The sequence below is a fragment of the Monodelphis domestica genome, chromosome 3 (genome assembly GCF_027887165.1).
Source record: "Monodelphis domestica isolate mMonDom1 chromosome 3, mMonDom1.pri, whole genome shotgun sequence".
Classification (NCBI taxonomy): Eukaryota; Metazoa; Chordata; class Mammalia; order Didelphimorphia; family Didelphidae; genus Monodelphis; species Monodelphis domestica.
Window position 1 is genome coordinate 49,524,102 of NC_077229.1, and position 14,854 is coordinate 49,538,955.

Below are 14,854 nucleotides of genomic sequence, written 5' to 3' on the forward strand. Positions count from 1 at the left end.
ACAATCTTTTTTAAAACTAATATTATATTTCCAAACCAATTTCTAAATATTACATTTGACATAATATTAGTTTTCAATATTACACTCCTACAAAGCCAGGAAGGACCTGAGCTTTCCCTCTCACCTTTGGGAAAGGTTCATCTCCTTGGCCACTCGCTGGGACATGGCCACAGCAGCCACTCGGCGAGGCTCAGTAATACCGATGAGGCCGTCACTGCTCAATGAGAAGGAAAGAATTGGTTTTTAGCTGGTCTTTTCTCTCTCTCTTTCTCTCTCTCTCTCTCTCTCTCTGTATGTGCGTGTGTGTGTCTCTTTGTCTGTCTGTCTATCTCTGCTCCCTCTTCCTCCTCCCCCGACCCCTTTCAAACTTCATCCTTCCATCTTAGAGTCAATAATAAGTATTGATTCTAAGGCAGAAAAGGACCACCTGTCTGTAGGTCTGGCTCTCTCCACTGAGTCACCTAGCTGCCCCTATTCTCTTTTCTTTAGCAAACATTTCATAAATGATGCAACATATAGCTATCTTCATTATCCATATGTAGCAGAGCAATGGCAAATGAGAGACCCCAGGGGATTTCCTTGTCTCCAGTCAATTAAGAAATAAGTCCTTATTAAGTGCCAACAGTATGTCAGGAACTAGAGCTACAGAAACAAAAATGACCCAGTCCCTGCCCTCAAGGCATTCTGGTAGTAAGTGATACAGAATTAAAAGACAAGTGGCTATACCCTTTAAACCTTACCCACTAAGCCATCCCTGGCAAGGACAGGCTATTATCCCAGAAAGCTGGGGTCTATGGGTCCCACCCAGGAACAAATTCTCTCTGTGGGAAGAATGTGTCTACACAGAAAGAAAGACTTCCACAGACAGAAACTGACCCTGGCAATAGCTTTTAGGAGTCATGTCCATTCCAAGAAGCCTGAGGAACCCATCAATACACAAAGGGCTAAAGATATCCTGGTGAAAGTGTCATCAAGCATTTACCTGCTATACCCAGCTTCATACAGAAACTGGGGCACCTGGGTGGTCTTCCCACTCCCCGTCTCACCACACACGATGACAGTGGGATTCTCAGAGACAGCCTCCATAATCACTTGCTCTTCTGAAAGAATGGGGAGCCTGAGCCGGGCTTCCTGCCAAAGAAACAGGATCCATCAACATCTCGAGAAGTGCCTCTCTGGAGATAGGGGGTTCTAAGGCCAAACCCCCTTCATTTAGAAGATGTGGAAACCAAGGACATAAAAGTCATGGGATCATACATTTATACATACTGCAGAAAGATTCTGGAAGCCAATGAGTCCAACTCCCCCATTTGACAAGTGAGGAAACCGAGACACAAAGAAATTAAGTGGCATTACAATGCCCTGAATCATCTAAGGTTTTCCTGACTCCAAGTTCCCCTGCTTATTACCTACAATGCCCCACTGCCTCCTCTGTTCTTACATGGTGCTAGCTCCCTTGAGGGTCTTCTCCTAAGCAAGAGCTGGAAAGACTTTATTCCATCCATAATATATGCCAGCTAGATCCCACCCTAACTGACATTTTCCAATCCAGGACCCAAATAGTAGAGACAGGCCCCCACTTTAAGGAAAGAAAGACACCAAATTGCTGAATTTGAGTTGGTAAAGCAGATAAATCAAATGACAGTCTTTTGCCTCAAGAAAGGATGCTTTAATCTGTAAAGAGACCCCACTGGTAAGTAGGGTAAATAGACAACACAGTACTGGCTTTGGAATCAGAGGATCTGAGTTTAAATCCTACTTTTGTCTGCCCTCTCTGAGGCCCAGTTTCCCTATATGTAAAATGAAGGGTTGGAATAGATGACTTTATACCCTTTCTTAACCTTAGGAGTACAGTATTAGAAACTAAAGCTAATCAAGGATCAATCAGAAAAAAAGAAAGTTGTTCCAAAAACTATAGATGTAAATGAGAAGAGAAGATCTATTTTTGCAAAAACATCATTTTCTTTCTTTACTTATTTTCCAGAAAAATCATCATTTCCCCCCTTCAAAATGAAGAAAACTTATCAGTCTCCTACTCTAGGAATCTAGGATATAGGCCTTGGTTATTTCTATTAGACTAGTTGGAGAGAGTGACAGAATTTCAGAATGGGAAGGAACTTGAGCATCCACACAATTCAAATTCAACCCATTTTGGAAAAATTATTTAGGCATAAAGAATGATATAAAAGAGGGGAGCATGGAAAAATTTGCCTGTCAGATCTATGGATAAGAAAAGAACTTTATGACCAAATAAGAGCTTGAGAGGATCACAAGAAATAAAATAATTTTGATAATGTGAAATTTTAAAGATTTTGTACAAACATAACTAATGTAGCCAAAATGAGAAGGAAAGAAGGAAAATGGAGGGGAGAGGTGTTATTGAAAATTTCTCTGATAAATGCCTCATTTTTCAAATATTCAGGAAACTGAGTCAAATATATGAAGAGCCATTCCTCAGGGAATAAACGGTTAAAGGATACGTACAGTTTCCAAAAGTAGAAATTAAAGCTATCAATAGTCAAATGAAAAAATGCTCTAAACAACTACTGATTAGAGAAATGCAAATCAAAACAACTTTAAGGTACCACCTCACACCTCTCAAATTGGCTAACACACAGAAAAGGAAAATAATAAATGCTAGAGGGGATATGGAAAAACAGGGACACATGCTTTGTTGGTGGAGCTATGATTTGGCCCAACCATAATGGAGAACAATTTGGAACTTTGCCCATAAGATTATAAAACTGAGCAGTCTTTGACCTAGCAATATCACTACTGAGTCTGTATCCTAAAGAAATTTCTTTTACAGGGAAATTTGTAAAAAATTTGGTTTTGCACAAAAATTTGGTATTTGTGCAAAAATACTTATAGGGGAAACTTTTGTGGAGGTAAAGAATTTTAAATTAATGAGATATTCCTTAATTAGGGAATAGTTGAACAAGTTATGATTTATGATTGTGATAGAATATTATTGTGTTATATGAAATGATGAGGGTGATGGTTTCAAGAAAACCTAGGAAGACTCATAAGAACTGATGCAAAGTGAAGTGAGCAGAACCACAAACTATACTCAACAATATTGTGCAATATATCAATTGTAAAAATCTTGGCTACTCTGATTCATATAATGATCCAAGACAATTCCAAAGGACTCACACTAAAAAATACTATCCATCTCCAAAAAGAGAACTGATGAAGTTTGAATGTAGTTTGAAGTGTAATTTTTTCACTTTTCTTATTTTTTGTGCAGTTATTTTTTTTTGGGGGGGCACATCATGATGAATGTAGAAATCTGTTTTGGATAACTTCATGTGTATAACTGATATCACATGGCTTGTTTTATCAATGGGGGAGAGAAGGATGGAGAAAATTTAGAACTCAAAATTTTTTTAGCGTTAAAATTTTTTAATGTAATTGGCAAATATTCAACAAAAGTAAAATAAAACAAATTGATCCATTCTTCTATAACATACCCACCCAGTGGGAATGTCTATTAAGTCTTATCTCTTTAAATTCTTATGTTGCATTAATTAAGAGGGGCATCTTTTCAGGACATGATGGTCCATCTTCATGGTACACGGTCAGTTCACCTCTGTGCAGTTTTGGGCACTTCATTTTAGAAAAGACACTGATAAACTGGAGTGTCCTAATGGGGAAGGAGATCTAATTTAGGCCATGTAAGGTCTGTGGTCTGGGAATGTTTAATATGGAGAAGAGAAGGCTCAGGGGAAACACAGCAGTTTTCAAGACTCTGAAGTTCTCTCATTTGAATTACAAATTGGTTTTGGTCTGTTTTAGAAATCTGGTCTTCCCTCTCTTATTTCCTCCAATGGATTATGTGAGTGTGTCTGTATCCATTTGTCTATCCATCTATCCTGTTTGTACTATGTCTACTGTCCCCCCACTGTACTGTTAACTCCTTGAGATCAAGAACCATCTGTCTGTCCTTCTTTGCATCCCCAATACACTGCCTGATATATAGCAGTTAATAAATGCTTATTGATGCTCAACGTCAAGAAAAACTTAACCTATCCCCAAATGGAATGGACAGCCTGGGCTCCCCATCCCTGTATACCTTTAACGAGAAGCTAGATGACTACTTGTCGGGTATGAAGTAGTAGAGATGCTTTTTAAGGGAAAGTCCGTCAAGATCTGAATTTCTGGGACTCTCAGAATCTGTCTCTGATACTTAATAGCTGAGTGATAATGGGTAAATCACTTCACCTTTGAGCTTGCTGCCTTCTGATAAAATGGGGATAATAAAATAACACACCATGGGGTAACATTAGAAGGTCAAACTATGTAAAGCACTTTACATAATTAGTGTATAAGAGCAGCTAGGTGGTTCAGTGGGTTGAGAACCAGGCCCAGAGATGAGAGGTCTTGGGTTCAAATATGACCTCAGACACTTCCTAGTTGTGTGACCCTGGGCAAGTCACTTAAGCCCCATTCCCTAGGCCTTGCCACTCTCTGGCCCTGGAAGCAAAACACAGTATTGATTTTAAGACAAAAAGAAAAGTCTTAAAAAAAAAGAGAGAGTAGTAACACAGAAGAAAAACAACTACTTGATCACATGAGTTGATGGGGATATGATTGGAATGGAGACTCTAAACAATCACCCTCGTGCAAATATCAAAAATATGGAAATAGGTCTTGATCAATGACACATGTAAAACCCAGTGGAATTGTGTGTTGGCTACGGGAGGGGGTTGAGGAGAGAGGAGGGAAAGAACATGAATCTTGTAACTATAGAAAAAAAATATATAATTTTTTTAAAGCCATACCTTCCATCTTGGAGTCAATACTGTGTATTGATTCCAAGGCAGAAGAGTGGTAAGAGCTAGACAATGGGGGTCAAGTGACTTGCCCAGGGTCACACAGCTGGGAAGTGTCTGAGGCCATATTTGAACCTAGGACCTCCTGTCTCTAGGCCTGGCTCTCAATCCATTGAGCTACCCAGCTGCCCCCCATAGAAAAATATTCTAAATTAATTAATTAAATAAAAGTAAATGCTTTTTTTAAACCACATTAAAAAAATAAAACAATTCTCTGTCTATTAAAAAAAAAACAAAGAATTTAACATGGTCTATAAATGCCAGATGGCATTATTATTATTATGATTAGTTTTTTTAGTATTTGTAGTATTATTGTGGTTGGCAGCTTACTATCTAGGAAGGGTTCTATTCCTTCAGCATAAATGCTGACTATGCTGGAGGGAGAGACTGAGAGTTATGTCAGGGAGACCTTCCACAGAATTCTTGTGAATGCCAACAAAGCAGAAGAATCCCAATTTGGCCACAAGAGGTAACATTAAATATACCTAAGCTCTCGGTTCTAGACAGTGGTACATAGTTCCTCTCCTTTTGCCATGGAGGCAAGCACCCTAGTAATGATTGCTTGCCATCCAATTCCATCCAGTCATTTACTAAGGATCTATGATGTGGGTCCTTAATAAATATGTTAGGTAGCAAGATGTCCTAAGGACAGATGGCTGACCTGGGAAGTCAGAAAAAAAACTCCCTTGCCTGGGACACTCATTAGCTGTTTGATCAAGGCAATTCCCCTCTCAGTCTCAGTTTCCTCATCTGTAAAAGAAGACAAAGACCAGCACCTACACTGCAAGGTGGTCGTGAAGACCAAAGGAGAGAACCCAGGAAGGGCTTTGCAAACCTTCAGTTTAGGCTCCATAAACCAGCACCAGCACCACTGAGACAATCTCCAAACAGGAGCACAGCATTAGGGCTGCAAACAGTCTTGGAGACCATCTCATTGGATGCATTCACTTCACCGAGGAGAAACCTGGAATAAGCAGATACAAACCTGAACCTCAGGAGCACGGTCCACCGGGATGAAAACAGCCGGTTTTGCAGATGGCTCTTGGGAAGCTGGGGAAGGTGATGCTAAGGCAGGGGCAGGCTGACTGCCCGAGAGAGAGATAGGATCCTTAGCCACAGGCTTGGAAGGCTCCAAAGCCATTGTCATCTCTGGCTTCCCACTAACTACCGCTGGGGCCGGTGCTTCCATGGCCTCTGCCTCACTCTCCATCTCAGCCTCACTGGAAGACTCAGACTCCTCTTCAGACGGCTGTCTTTGTCTTTTTCTGTGAGCCCCACTGAGGCTACTAATCTTCTCCAGAGCCCTGGGTCCAGTTTCTTCTGTCTTCCTGGAAGGGCAAGTGGGTAAATCACATTGGTCAAAGGATAGAGCACAATAAACTTGGGAGTTAGAAAAGAGACCTAGATTCAAATCCTGCCTCATGCAGTACTAGCTAAATAGTCAATATACTGTACAACTCTAATGTGAGTGGCAAGGACTCTCCCTCCAGCTGTTAGACCAGGATGGTCCTATAGGCCAGGGTGACCACTAAAACATCCCCCAGTAGTACACACACAAATATTAAAAACAAACAAAAAAACACACTGCTTCACAGTTCAACAGTGTGTATATGTTTATCCATAGAAACATCATTTATGCAGAAGCTTAAGAAAATAAAATAAAACTGGGCTCAGCTTTATTATTATTAATAAAATTACCAATAGTATTTATATTATTATAATGATCAAAAAGCTAATTATAGCAATTAATAACTGACATTATTAGGGTCTAATTACAAGTAGCACAGCAGTATCAGTCTTGGAGTCTGGAAAACCAGGTCTAAATCCTGGCTATCTGTATAACTCTGAGCAAGTCAGCTGGTGGCACAGTGGTGGAGAGATCACTGGGTCTGGAATCAGGAAGACCTGAGTTCAAATCCAGATTCAGACACTTACAACTGTGTGAATCACTTCACCTGTTTGCCTCAGTTTCCTCAACTGTAAAAGAGGATAATACTAACACCCTCCACATGGGGTTAGTAGGATGGATCAAGTGAAATATTTGTAAAGTGCTCTGTAAGCTTAAAAGCATCCACAAACAACACCTGTTATCATTATTAAGTAATCTAGCCTTCCTAATCACAAGCATTTATTAAGCTTTTACTCTGTGACAGGTACTATTTCCTTATCTGTAAAATGAAAACTATCAATTCACACTGTGGTTGTGAGACTCGACGAAAAGTGCTTTGCAGTACTTTAGGAAGCAAGCTAATATGATCCATGATAAGGAAATGGAGGCTGATGAGAACATAAGAAGAGGAAATGATTGTCCCAGGGTCACACAGCTAGTGTCACTGTCAAAATTCAAACCCAAGGCCTACATGAGTCCAAGGCCAGCATTCTTTTCATCACCTCTGAAATTACTTCTCAGATTTGCAGAAAAGTTTGCAGAAAATCATGTTCATAGAGCAATACATGTATGCACAGGTTCCAATCCATACATATACCTACATTCATACAATTACATGTCTGTACATATTTCCCAACATGATTCCCAGGGGGAGTTTTCCCTTTTAGCATCTGCTAATAAACCCAACTAAGTGAGCTATGAGAGAATGCCACACGACAACTTGAAAGTGGCTCTCCCAAAGGGCAGCAGTGGGGCCTGGGCCAGGGGGCAATTTACCTTTTGCTGCAGTACATTCGCTCACCAGTCCCCAGTTTGGAGGTGGTATACAGAAGCCGCATTTCCGCCTCAGAAGCCTGGACTTCACTCAATTTCTGCAGTAATTCTACTCGCTGGAGGAGGGGGTGGAAGAGAAAAGAGGGTGTCACACACATAGGACTAATGTTCTTCTCTACCCCTTCAGGAGATGGAGAAAGAAAAAAGAGATTTCAGATGAGAACTTCTGAGAGATGGTCAAGGAAATGTTCAGTCTCTTGTCTATGCACCTTTGAATGAAGGGAGACAGTCAAGGTTGGGATGATTCTCCTTCTGTAAAGGATTGGAAAATGGCTGGGCTATGCCAGGCTCTTCGAAGAGATAACTTTGGGGTGGGAGGAGGACCAGGGCTACCACCAGTCCTGTTCCCAGAGGCAAGGGACTGATTCTCAAGTCTCATGGGCAAAACCTACTAAGTCAGGATAACCACAGTTAAGGGTCACTAGGAAAGTATACATTCATTCATTTAGTCACTGAATCATTGTGTTCAGTCACCAAATGTTTCATTGGTTCATTAATTATTCCGTTCATTCACTGAATCATTCATTTATACACTCACTAGATCATTGCATTCATTCATCCATCCATCCATCCATCCATCCATCCATCCATCCATCCAAAGACTTATTAACCTATTAATCACCTGCCAAGGACAAAGAATCACCCTGCTGGGATACAAAATTAATAAACACTGTTCTTATCCTGCCTGCTACTCATCAAGAAGTTGCTGGGAGTGAGTCTAAAGGAGATGAGCTTATATTCTTTTGTTCAATTTGTTCATTGATTCTGATTCAATTTTTTAAAAAACAAACCCTTACCTTCTGTCTTGGAATCAGTACTAAGTATCAGTTCCAAGGCATTAGAGTAGTAAGGGCTCGGCAACAGGGATTAAGTGACTTTCCCAGGGTCACTAAGATAGGAAGTTTGAACATAAGACCTTCCATCTCTAGGCACTGCTCTCAATCCACTTAGCCAGCTAGCTGCCCCCTCTTATTCAATATTTTTAGATTCAAAATTTTTAAATTATTCAGGTCTATCACTAAAAGTTTTGTCAAGCATTCACCCTCACTGCATGTTTACATACACATGCACACTCATACATGCACATACTATACACATACATATACAAATTATATACACACATTATTATCTGCAGAATAAAATATTTGCATGAGCATTTAAAAATATGAGAAAAGGATGAAATAAACATTATTTAAAACTCATTCAATTATAAAAAGCTATATTATTATCCAACTGTGCCATCAATGTATAAAATATGAATTTTTAAAAAATCAATATTAAGTATTGGTTCCAAGGCAGAAAAGTGGTAAATAGGGGCAGTTGGGTGGCTCAGTGAATTGAAAGCCAGGCCCAGAGATGAGAGGTTCTGTGTTCAAATTTGACCTCAGACACTTCCTAGCTGTGTGACCTTGGGCAAGTCACTTAACCCCCAGTGCCTAGTCCTTATCGCTCTTCTGCTTTACACCAATACATAGTATTGATTCTAAGACAAAAGGTGAGATTTTTTTTTAATGATAATTTTTTAAAAGAGTGGTAAAGGCTAGACAATAAGGGTTAAGTAACTTGCCCATGTCATAGCTATAGAATATGAATTATTTACTTTAATAATAGCAGGACAGTAACTTGCTCCAGGACTGTTCTATAAAAAAGCCATCAAAATGGACAAGAACAAGGTTTAGTATTTTAAGAACTGTGAAGGGCCCCCACTGGAAAGGGGCTTGGTAGCTACCTTACCCCTAAACAATGCACTCAATGAGGACCCCGTCACCTCTTTCCTGAAGCTGCAAGAAGCTGCCCCTTCCACTGATGGGTCATACCTCACTCTTTTTTCTCTTTTGCTCCAACACTTTCTGCAGGAGCTTCTTCTCTTTCTTGGTAAGGGGTTTCTTCTCCTTTTTGGTGGTAGGGATAGGCTTCTTCTTCTTCTCCCTCCGTCCAGGCAGGACAAGTGCATTGCTCTCATCCACTCCTTTCAGCAGGTCCCTGTCTGGAAGCATATACATGCCTGAGTCCTCAAAGCCTACATAGGCCTCAGATGGAGCTGTCCAGCTTAGACAAGAACAGAATGGCAAGGGCTCCAGTGTCTGATTTTGCCCCAGGAAACCAGAGGATGTAGACCACAAAGGTTCATAAATATGGGGAGGATTTTACTCAGAAGAACCAATTGTTGGATTGTACCAGGATGACCTCATTTCTCTGTTTTGATAGAGCAGAGGGACTAATTGGATGGACAAGGAAAGACTTATTGAAGAATCAAGGAAAAGGCAATAGATGTTACCTGATCAAGAGGAGTTCAGTCTAAGGAATACTAGATTTGGACTCAGGACCTAGAGTCCAGCCTCAGCACTGTCACTAACTACTTCAGAGACTTTGGCCAAGCCCATACCTACTCTGGCTTCAGTTTGATGAGGTCAGACTGATGCCCTCTGAGATGCATTCTAGCTCCAAGCCTAGGTAGGGTCCTACAATTCCAGGGTCTCCTCCAGCTCTGAGAGTCTGTGATTATAGGAATTGTTCTGACAGATATTAGGTTGGCTGAGAAGTTGACTAGTCCACAGTCACAAGGAGCTAGTGATAACAATCTTCACTCACCCCTCCCATTTCTGTAAGGCTTCAAGATGGACAAAACACAAAATGGAAAAAAATAAAAACCAAACCACAGTCAACTGAGTGAAGTAAGAGGGAGCAAGTTATCTACATCTCCATTTCACAGATTAGTAAACTGAGGCCCAGAGACTCGGAGAACTCGGATCCTTTAGGCCCATTTTACAGATGAGTAAACCAAGGCTCAGAAAAGGGAAAACAGAAAAGTTTCTTTATGTCCGTTTTATAGATGAGTAAACTGGGATTCAGATAAGAGAAGACAGTAAGCCCAAGCTAAGAGAGAGGAGATTTAGGGTACACAGCTGCTTTGTGCCCATTTCACAGATAAGTAAACTGAGGCTAGGAGCAGGGAAGGCACATTCAGGGAGCCCTTACCGTCCAGCTCCAGTTGCACCTGGACGCCCGGCCTCTTAGGCTCCTGTTCTGGGGGCGGCTGCTGCTGCCGCCCTTTGATATTATAGCGCCGGCGCAGCCTCCCCATTGCGCCGGCTCCCGGACACGTAGCCCCGGTGGCGGCTGTAGAGAAAGCGGCTACAAGTAGCCACGGAGACCACTCACGTGCGGCAGCGCCAGACCCAGAAGGCACGAGACTTCCGCCTGCCACTCTCGCGAGAAAGGGGCGGGGCTTGAACTCATTGGTGGAAATTGACGAGAGAGGGAGGGCAGAGGGAAAGAGCATCAAGGGCTGGAGGCGGGGATTGGAACGGGAATTTTAGGCTTGTGGAAATAGAGGACTGTGGCTCTAAGGCTCTATACCTCGTCTAAGCTTGGCAAAGGGAACCTGGAGAGAACAGGGTTGTTGTGGTGGTGGTGGAATAGGGAGCAGGCGCACTAGGTGCCTTTGGTGGCGCTGAAAATGGGATCAATGCTCAGAGCCTTTCCAAACTGGGCTTCCTTTAAGCCCCAACTGAAATCCCACCTCCTACGGGAAGCCCTCCCCAATCGTCCTTGTGTCCAGTGTCTTCCCGCTGCCAACTATTGTTGTATGTATTTGTTCACATTTTGTCTCCACTATTGGACTGTAAGCTGCTTGAGGGCAAGGACTGTCTTTTGCCTCTTATTCTAACTTCCACCCTTAGCACAATCCCTGGTACACTTTGGAAGGGAAGAAAAAAAAAACCTTACCTCTCATCTTAGAATCAATACTGTGTAGGCAGTGTAGGTCTAAACCAGCGGTTCTCAGCCTCTTAATTTGTAGCAATGAGAATACATAATGCATATCAGGTATTTACATTCCGAATCATAACTGTAGCAAAATTACAGTTTTGAAGTAGCCACTAAAATAATTTTTTGGTTTGGGGTCACTGCAACATGAGGAACTGTATTGCGGGGGTCACGGCATTAGAAAGGTTGAGAACCACTGGTCTAGACAATGAGGTTAAGTGACTTGCCCAAGGTCACATCTAAGAAGTATCTGTCAAAGTGGAAATCTAGAAGTCCCCAGTTTATTTAGATTGGGAGGTAGAAACCCCAGGTTTTGATCTAGTCACAGGAGTTTTCTCCCTGAGGGAAGGGCCCACTTCACCAGACAATAGACAATCCACTTCAGGTAGGAGATAAACCCAATCTGAAGTCCAGTGACTCTTTGTCTCCAGAAGCCTTTCCAGTATATCACCCTCCTTCCGAGGATCAAACTCTGGGCTTTCAGCGACACTGATGCTCTACCTTCTGCGCTAAAGAGTCGCTTGCCTTTGACAATGTAACTCTAGCATACCTTTTCAGACTCATTATATATGGCATCATCATGCACTTTATTGTCCAACCAAAGGGGCTTTCTTGCCACTCCTAATATAGCACCCCATCTCTGGCCTCCATTCTTAGAATAAACTGTCCCACACATAATAAAATATTGTTTGTTTTCATTCATCAAGATCTGCCTTTTCTTCTCCCCCTCCAATTGCATCCTACCCCCAAACATGAGAAAAATAAAACCCTTACAAACATATAATCAACAAGAACAAATTTCCATATTGGCCATATCCAAAGAAATGTGGCTCATTCTGCATCCTGAGTCTGCCTTTCTAGCAAGAGGAAGAAAATATGTTCTAGTTCATTTTTTAAAAATTTTATTTAATTAGATGATTTAGAATATTATTCTTTCCCTCCCCACACCTTCCCATATCTGATGCACAATTCCACTGAGTTTAACATGTCATTGATAAAGACTCATTTACATATTATTAATATTTGCACTAGGGTGATCATTTAGAGTCTACTTTCCCAGCCATAGTCCCATCAACCAATGTGATCAAGCAGTTGTTTTTCTTCTGCGTTTTTAAAAAATTTATTTATTTAATCAATTTAGAACATTATTCCTTGGTTACAAGAATCATATTCTTTCCCTCCCTCCCCTTCCCATAGCTGATGTGCAATTTCATTGGGTATTACATGTGTCTTTGATCAAAACCTATTTCCATGTTATTGGTGTTTGCATTAGGATGTTCATTTAGAGTCTACATCCCCAAACACTTGACCCATGTAACCAAGCAGTTGTTTTTCTTCTGTGTTTCTGCTCCCACAGTTTTCCCTCTAAACATGGATAGTGTTTTTTCTCCTAGATCCTTCCAAGTTGTTCAGGATCACTGCATTGCCACTAATGGAGAAGTCCATTACATTTGATTGTGCCACAGTGTATCTGTCTCTGTGTACAATGTTCTCCTGGTTCTGCTCCTTTCGCTCTGCATCACTTCCTGGAGGTTGTCCCAGTCTCCATGGAATTCCTCCACTTTATTATTCCTTTAAGCACAATAGTATTCCATCACCAACATATACCACAATGTGTTCAGCCATTCCCCAATTGAAGGGCATCCCCTCATTTTCCAATTTTTGGCCACCACAAAGAGCGCAGCTATGAATATTTTTGTACAAGTCTTTTTCCTTATTATCTCTTTGGGGTACAAACCCAGCAGTGCTATGGCTGGATCAAAGGGCAGACAGTCTTTTATCACCCTTTGGGCATAGTTCCAAATTGAGAAAGGCAATATGTTAACAAATGCTTGTTCACTGGTTCAATGAGATTCTCAAATCCAGGGTAGCTCTGGATCAAAGGAAAACCCCCATTACTATATACTTGGATTCTTGCAAAAAGCCTCCCAACCCATCTTCCAACTCTCTTCCTTTCATCTATTCTTCATTTGCTGCCTGAAAATTTTTACCCAAAGGATCTGGACATGCTATTCCTTTGCTCAGAAGTCTGGCTTGGATCTCTCTAATGTACACCAAGTGTAGAACTCAAACCCCTTTGCTGGTGACTTTCAGCAATCTCCTCAATCTTGTGCTTTTTGACCTTCTAAACCTAATTCCATGTTACTCCCATCCTTATATTCTGTATCTTTACTAAGCTCTTCTTCCCTACCTCTTTTGTCCTTATCCATCTTATAAAGCCCAATTCAGACACATACAGCCTTTCTGATTCTCTTCCTGCACAACATCCTCAGACTACATATTACAACTCTCTAATGCACTTGCATTTTTAATTTTTTTTAATTAGCAACCTTTTATTTTCTTTCCCAATACATCCTGCTCAAAAAAAGAAAAAGAAAAACATACCTTGTAATAAATATGCGTAATCAAGCAAAAAAAATTTCTGCACTGAAACATATCCAAAAATGTATTTCTCCTTCTGTAACTTGGGCCCTTTATCTTTCTGCCAGGGGATAAGTAGTAATGCATTCATATTCCAATATTTTGGGGGATTAATGATTTCATCACTATGGAAACTCCTTCTATCAACCAAGATCTCAACTCCCATGTGCCTTTTATTAATTGTCAATGCATCAATCTGGCCAGACTGGCAATAAGCTTCTCTGCATTTACCTAAATTGTCTATTGCTGAGCAGTACCCAAAGTGTGAGGTGGACTAGAAAGAAAAGGGCATTTAGAGCCACGGGCCTGGGTTCAAATCCAATTTCTGTCTTCATTCAGGCAAAATTATTTTACTTTTCTGAGCCTCAGTTAAACTAGTTGCCCTTGAGGTTCCTTCCTATTCTAAATTTATCATCTGTTGATTTTCCAGCTTGGTAGAACCTACCAGAATTTGTGTGCTACTGGCATAGCCAATGATTTAATTACAAGTTTATATTAAATCACTATGTAGGGAAAATTTGGTAGCTCAGTGGACAGACAGCCACATCTAGACATGGAAGATCCTGAGTTCAGATCTGGCCTCAGATACTTTCTAGCTATGTGACCCTGGGCAAGTCACTTAACCTTAATTGTCAAGCCCTTAGTCTTCTTCTGCCTTAGAACCAATACATAGTAATATTGATTCTAAGAAGTTAAGTGAGGGTTTAAAAATAAATAAACAATTTATTATATGGAATAACTATTTCAGAAAAAGAGCAGGAAAGGGACCTTAACAGCAATTGTCTAGCTCTTACCTCTGTTTTGCCTTGGAATTGACACTTAATATTCATTCCAAGATAGAAAGTGTTATACTATGTGCAGAGAATTTGACTTGGTTGGAGAAACAAAGACAAAGAACTATCTTCAAAGAGTTTATATTCTAGGGCTAAGGTAGATATAACAGATGCAGATAAATATATACAAAGTAAATGTGGAATAATATGATAAGGAGAGAGAACTAACAATTATGGAGATCAGGAAAAGCTTCCTGGAGCTGTTCTCTGAAAAGAACTAAGAATTCTCCTTGTTAGGAAGGGGTAGGAGAACATTCCAAACTCAGGGGACAACT

General features: G+C 40.8%; 1 protein-coding gene across 1 annotated transcript in view; it reads right to left on the minus strand.

Moving 5' to 3' along the window:
• DHX37 (DEAH-box helicase 37) overlaps positions 1-10,766 on the minus strand; it is a 34,535-nt gene extending 23,769 nt beyond the window's left edge. The window contains exons 1-6 of the mRNA XM_056821903.1: positions 10,537-10,766; positions 9,375-9,544; positions 7,501-7,613; positions 5,821-6,163; positions 983-1,131; positions 125-214 (exon numbers count right to left, since the gene is read on the minus strand). Of these exons, the coding sequence (XP_056677881.1) occupies positions 125-214; positions 983-1,131; positions 5,821-6,163; positions 7,501-7,613; positions 9,375-9,544; positions 10,537-10,642 (971 nt within the window). The 5' untranslated portion in view covers positions 10,643-10,766. The remainder of the gene's footprint in view (positions 1-124; positions 215-982; positions 1,132-5,820; positions 6,164-7,500; positions 7,614-9,374; positions 9,545-10,536) is intronic.
• Between the last annotated feature and the right edge of the window lie 4,088 nt (positions 10,767-14,854).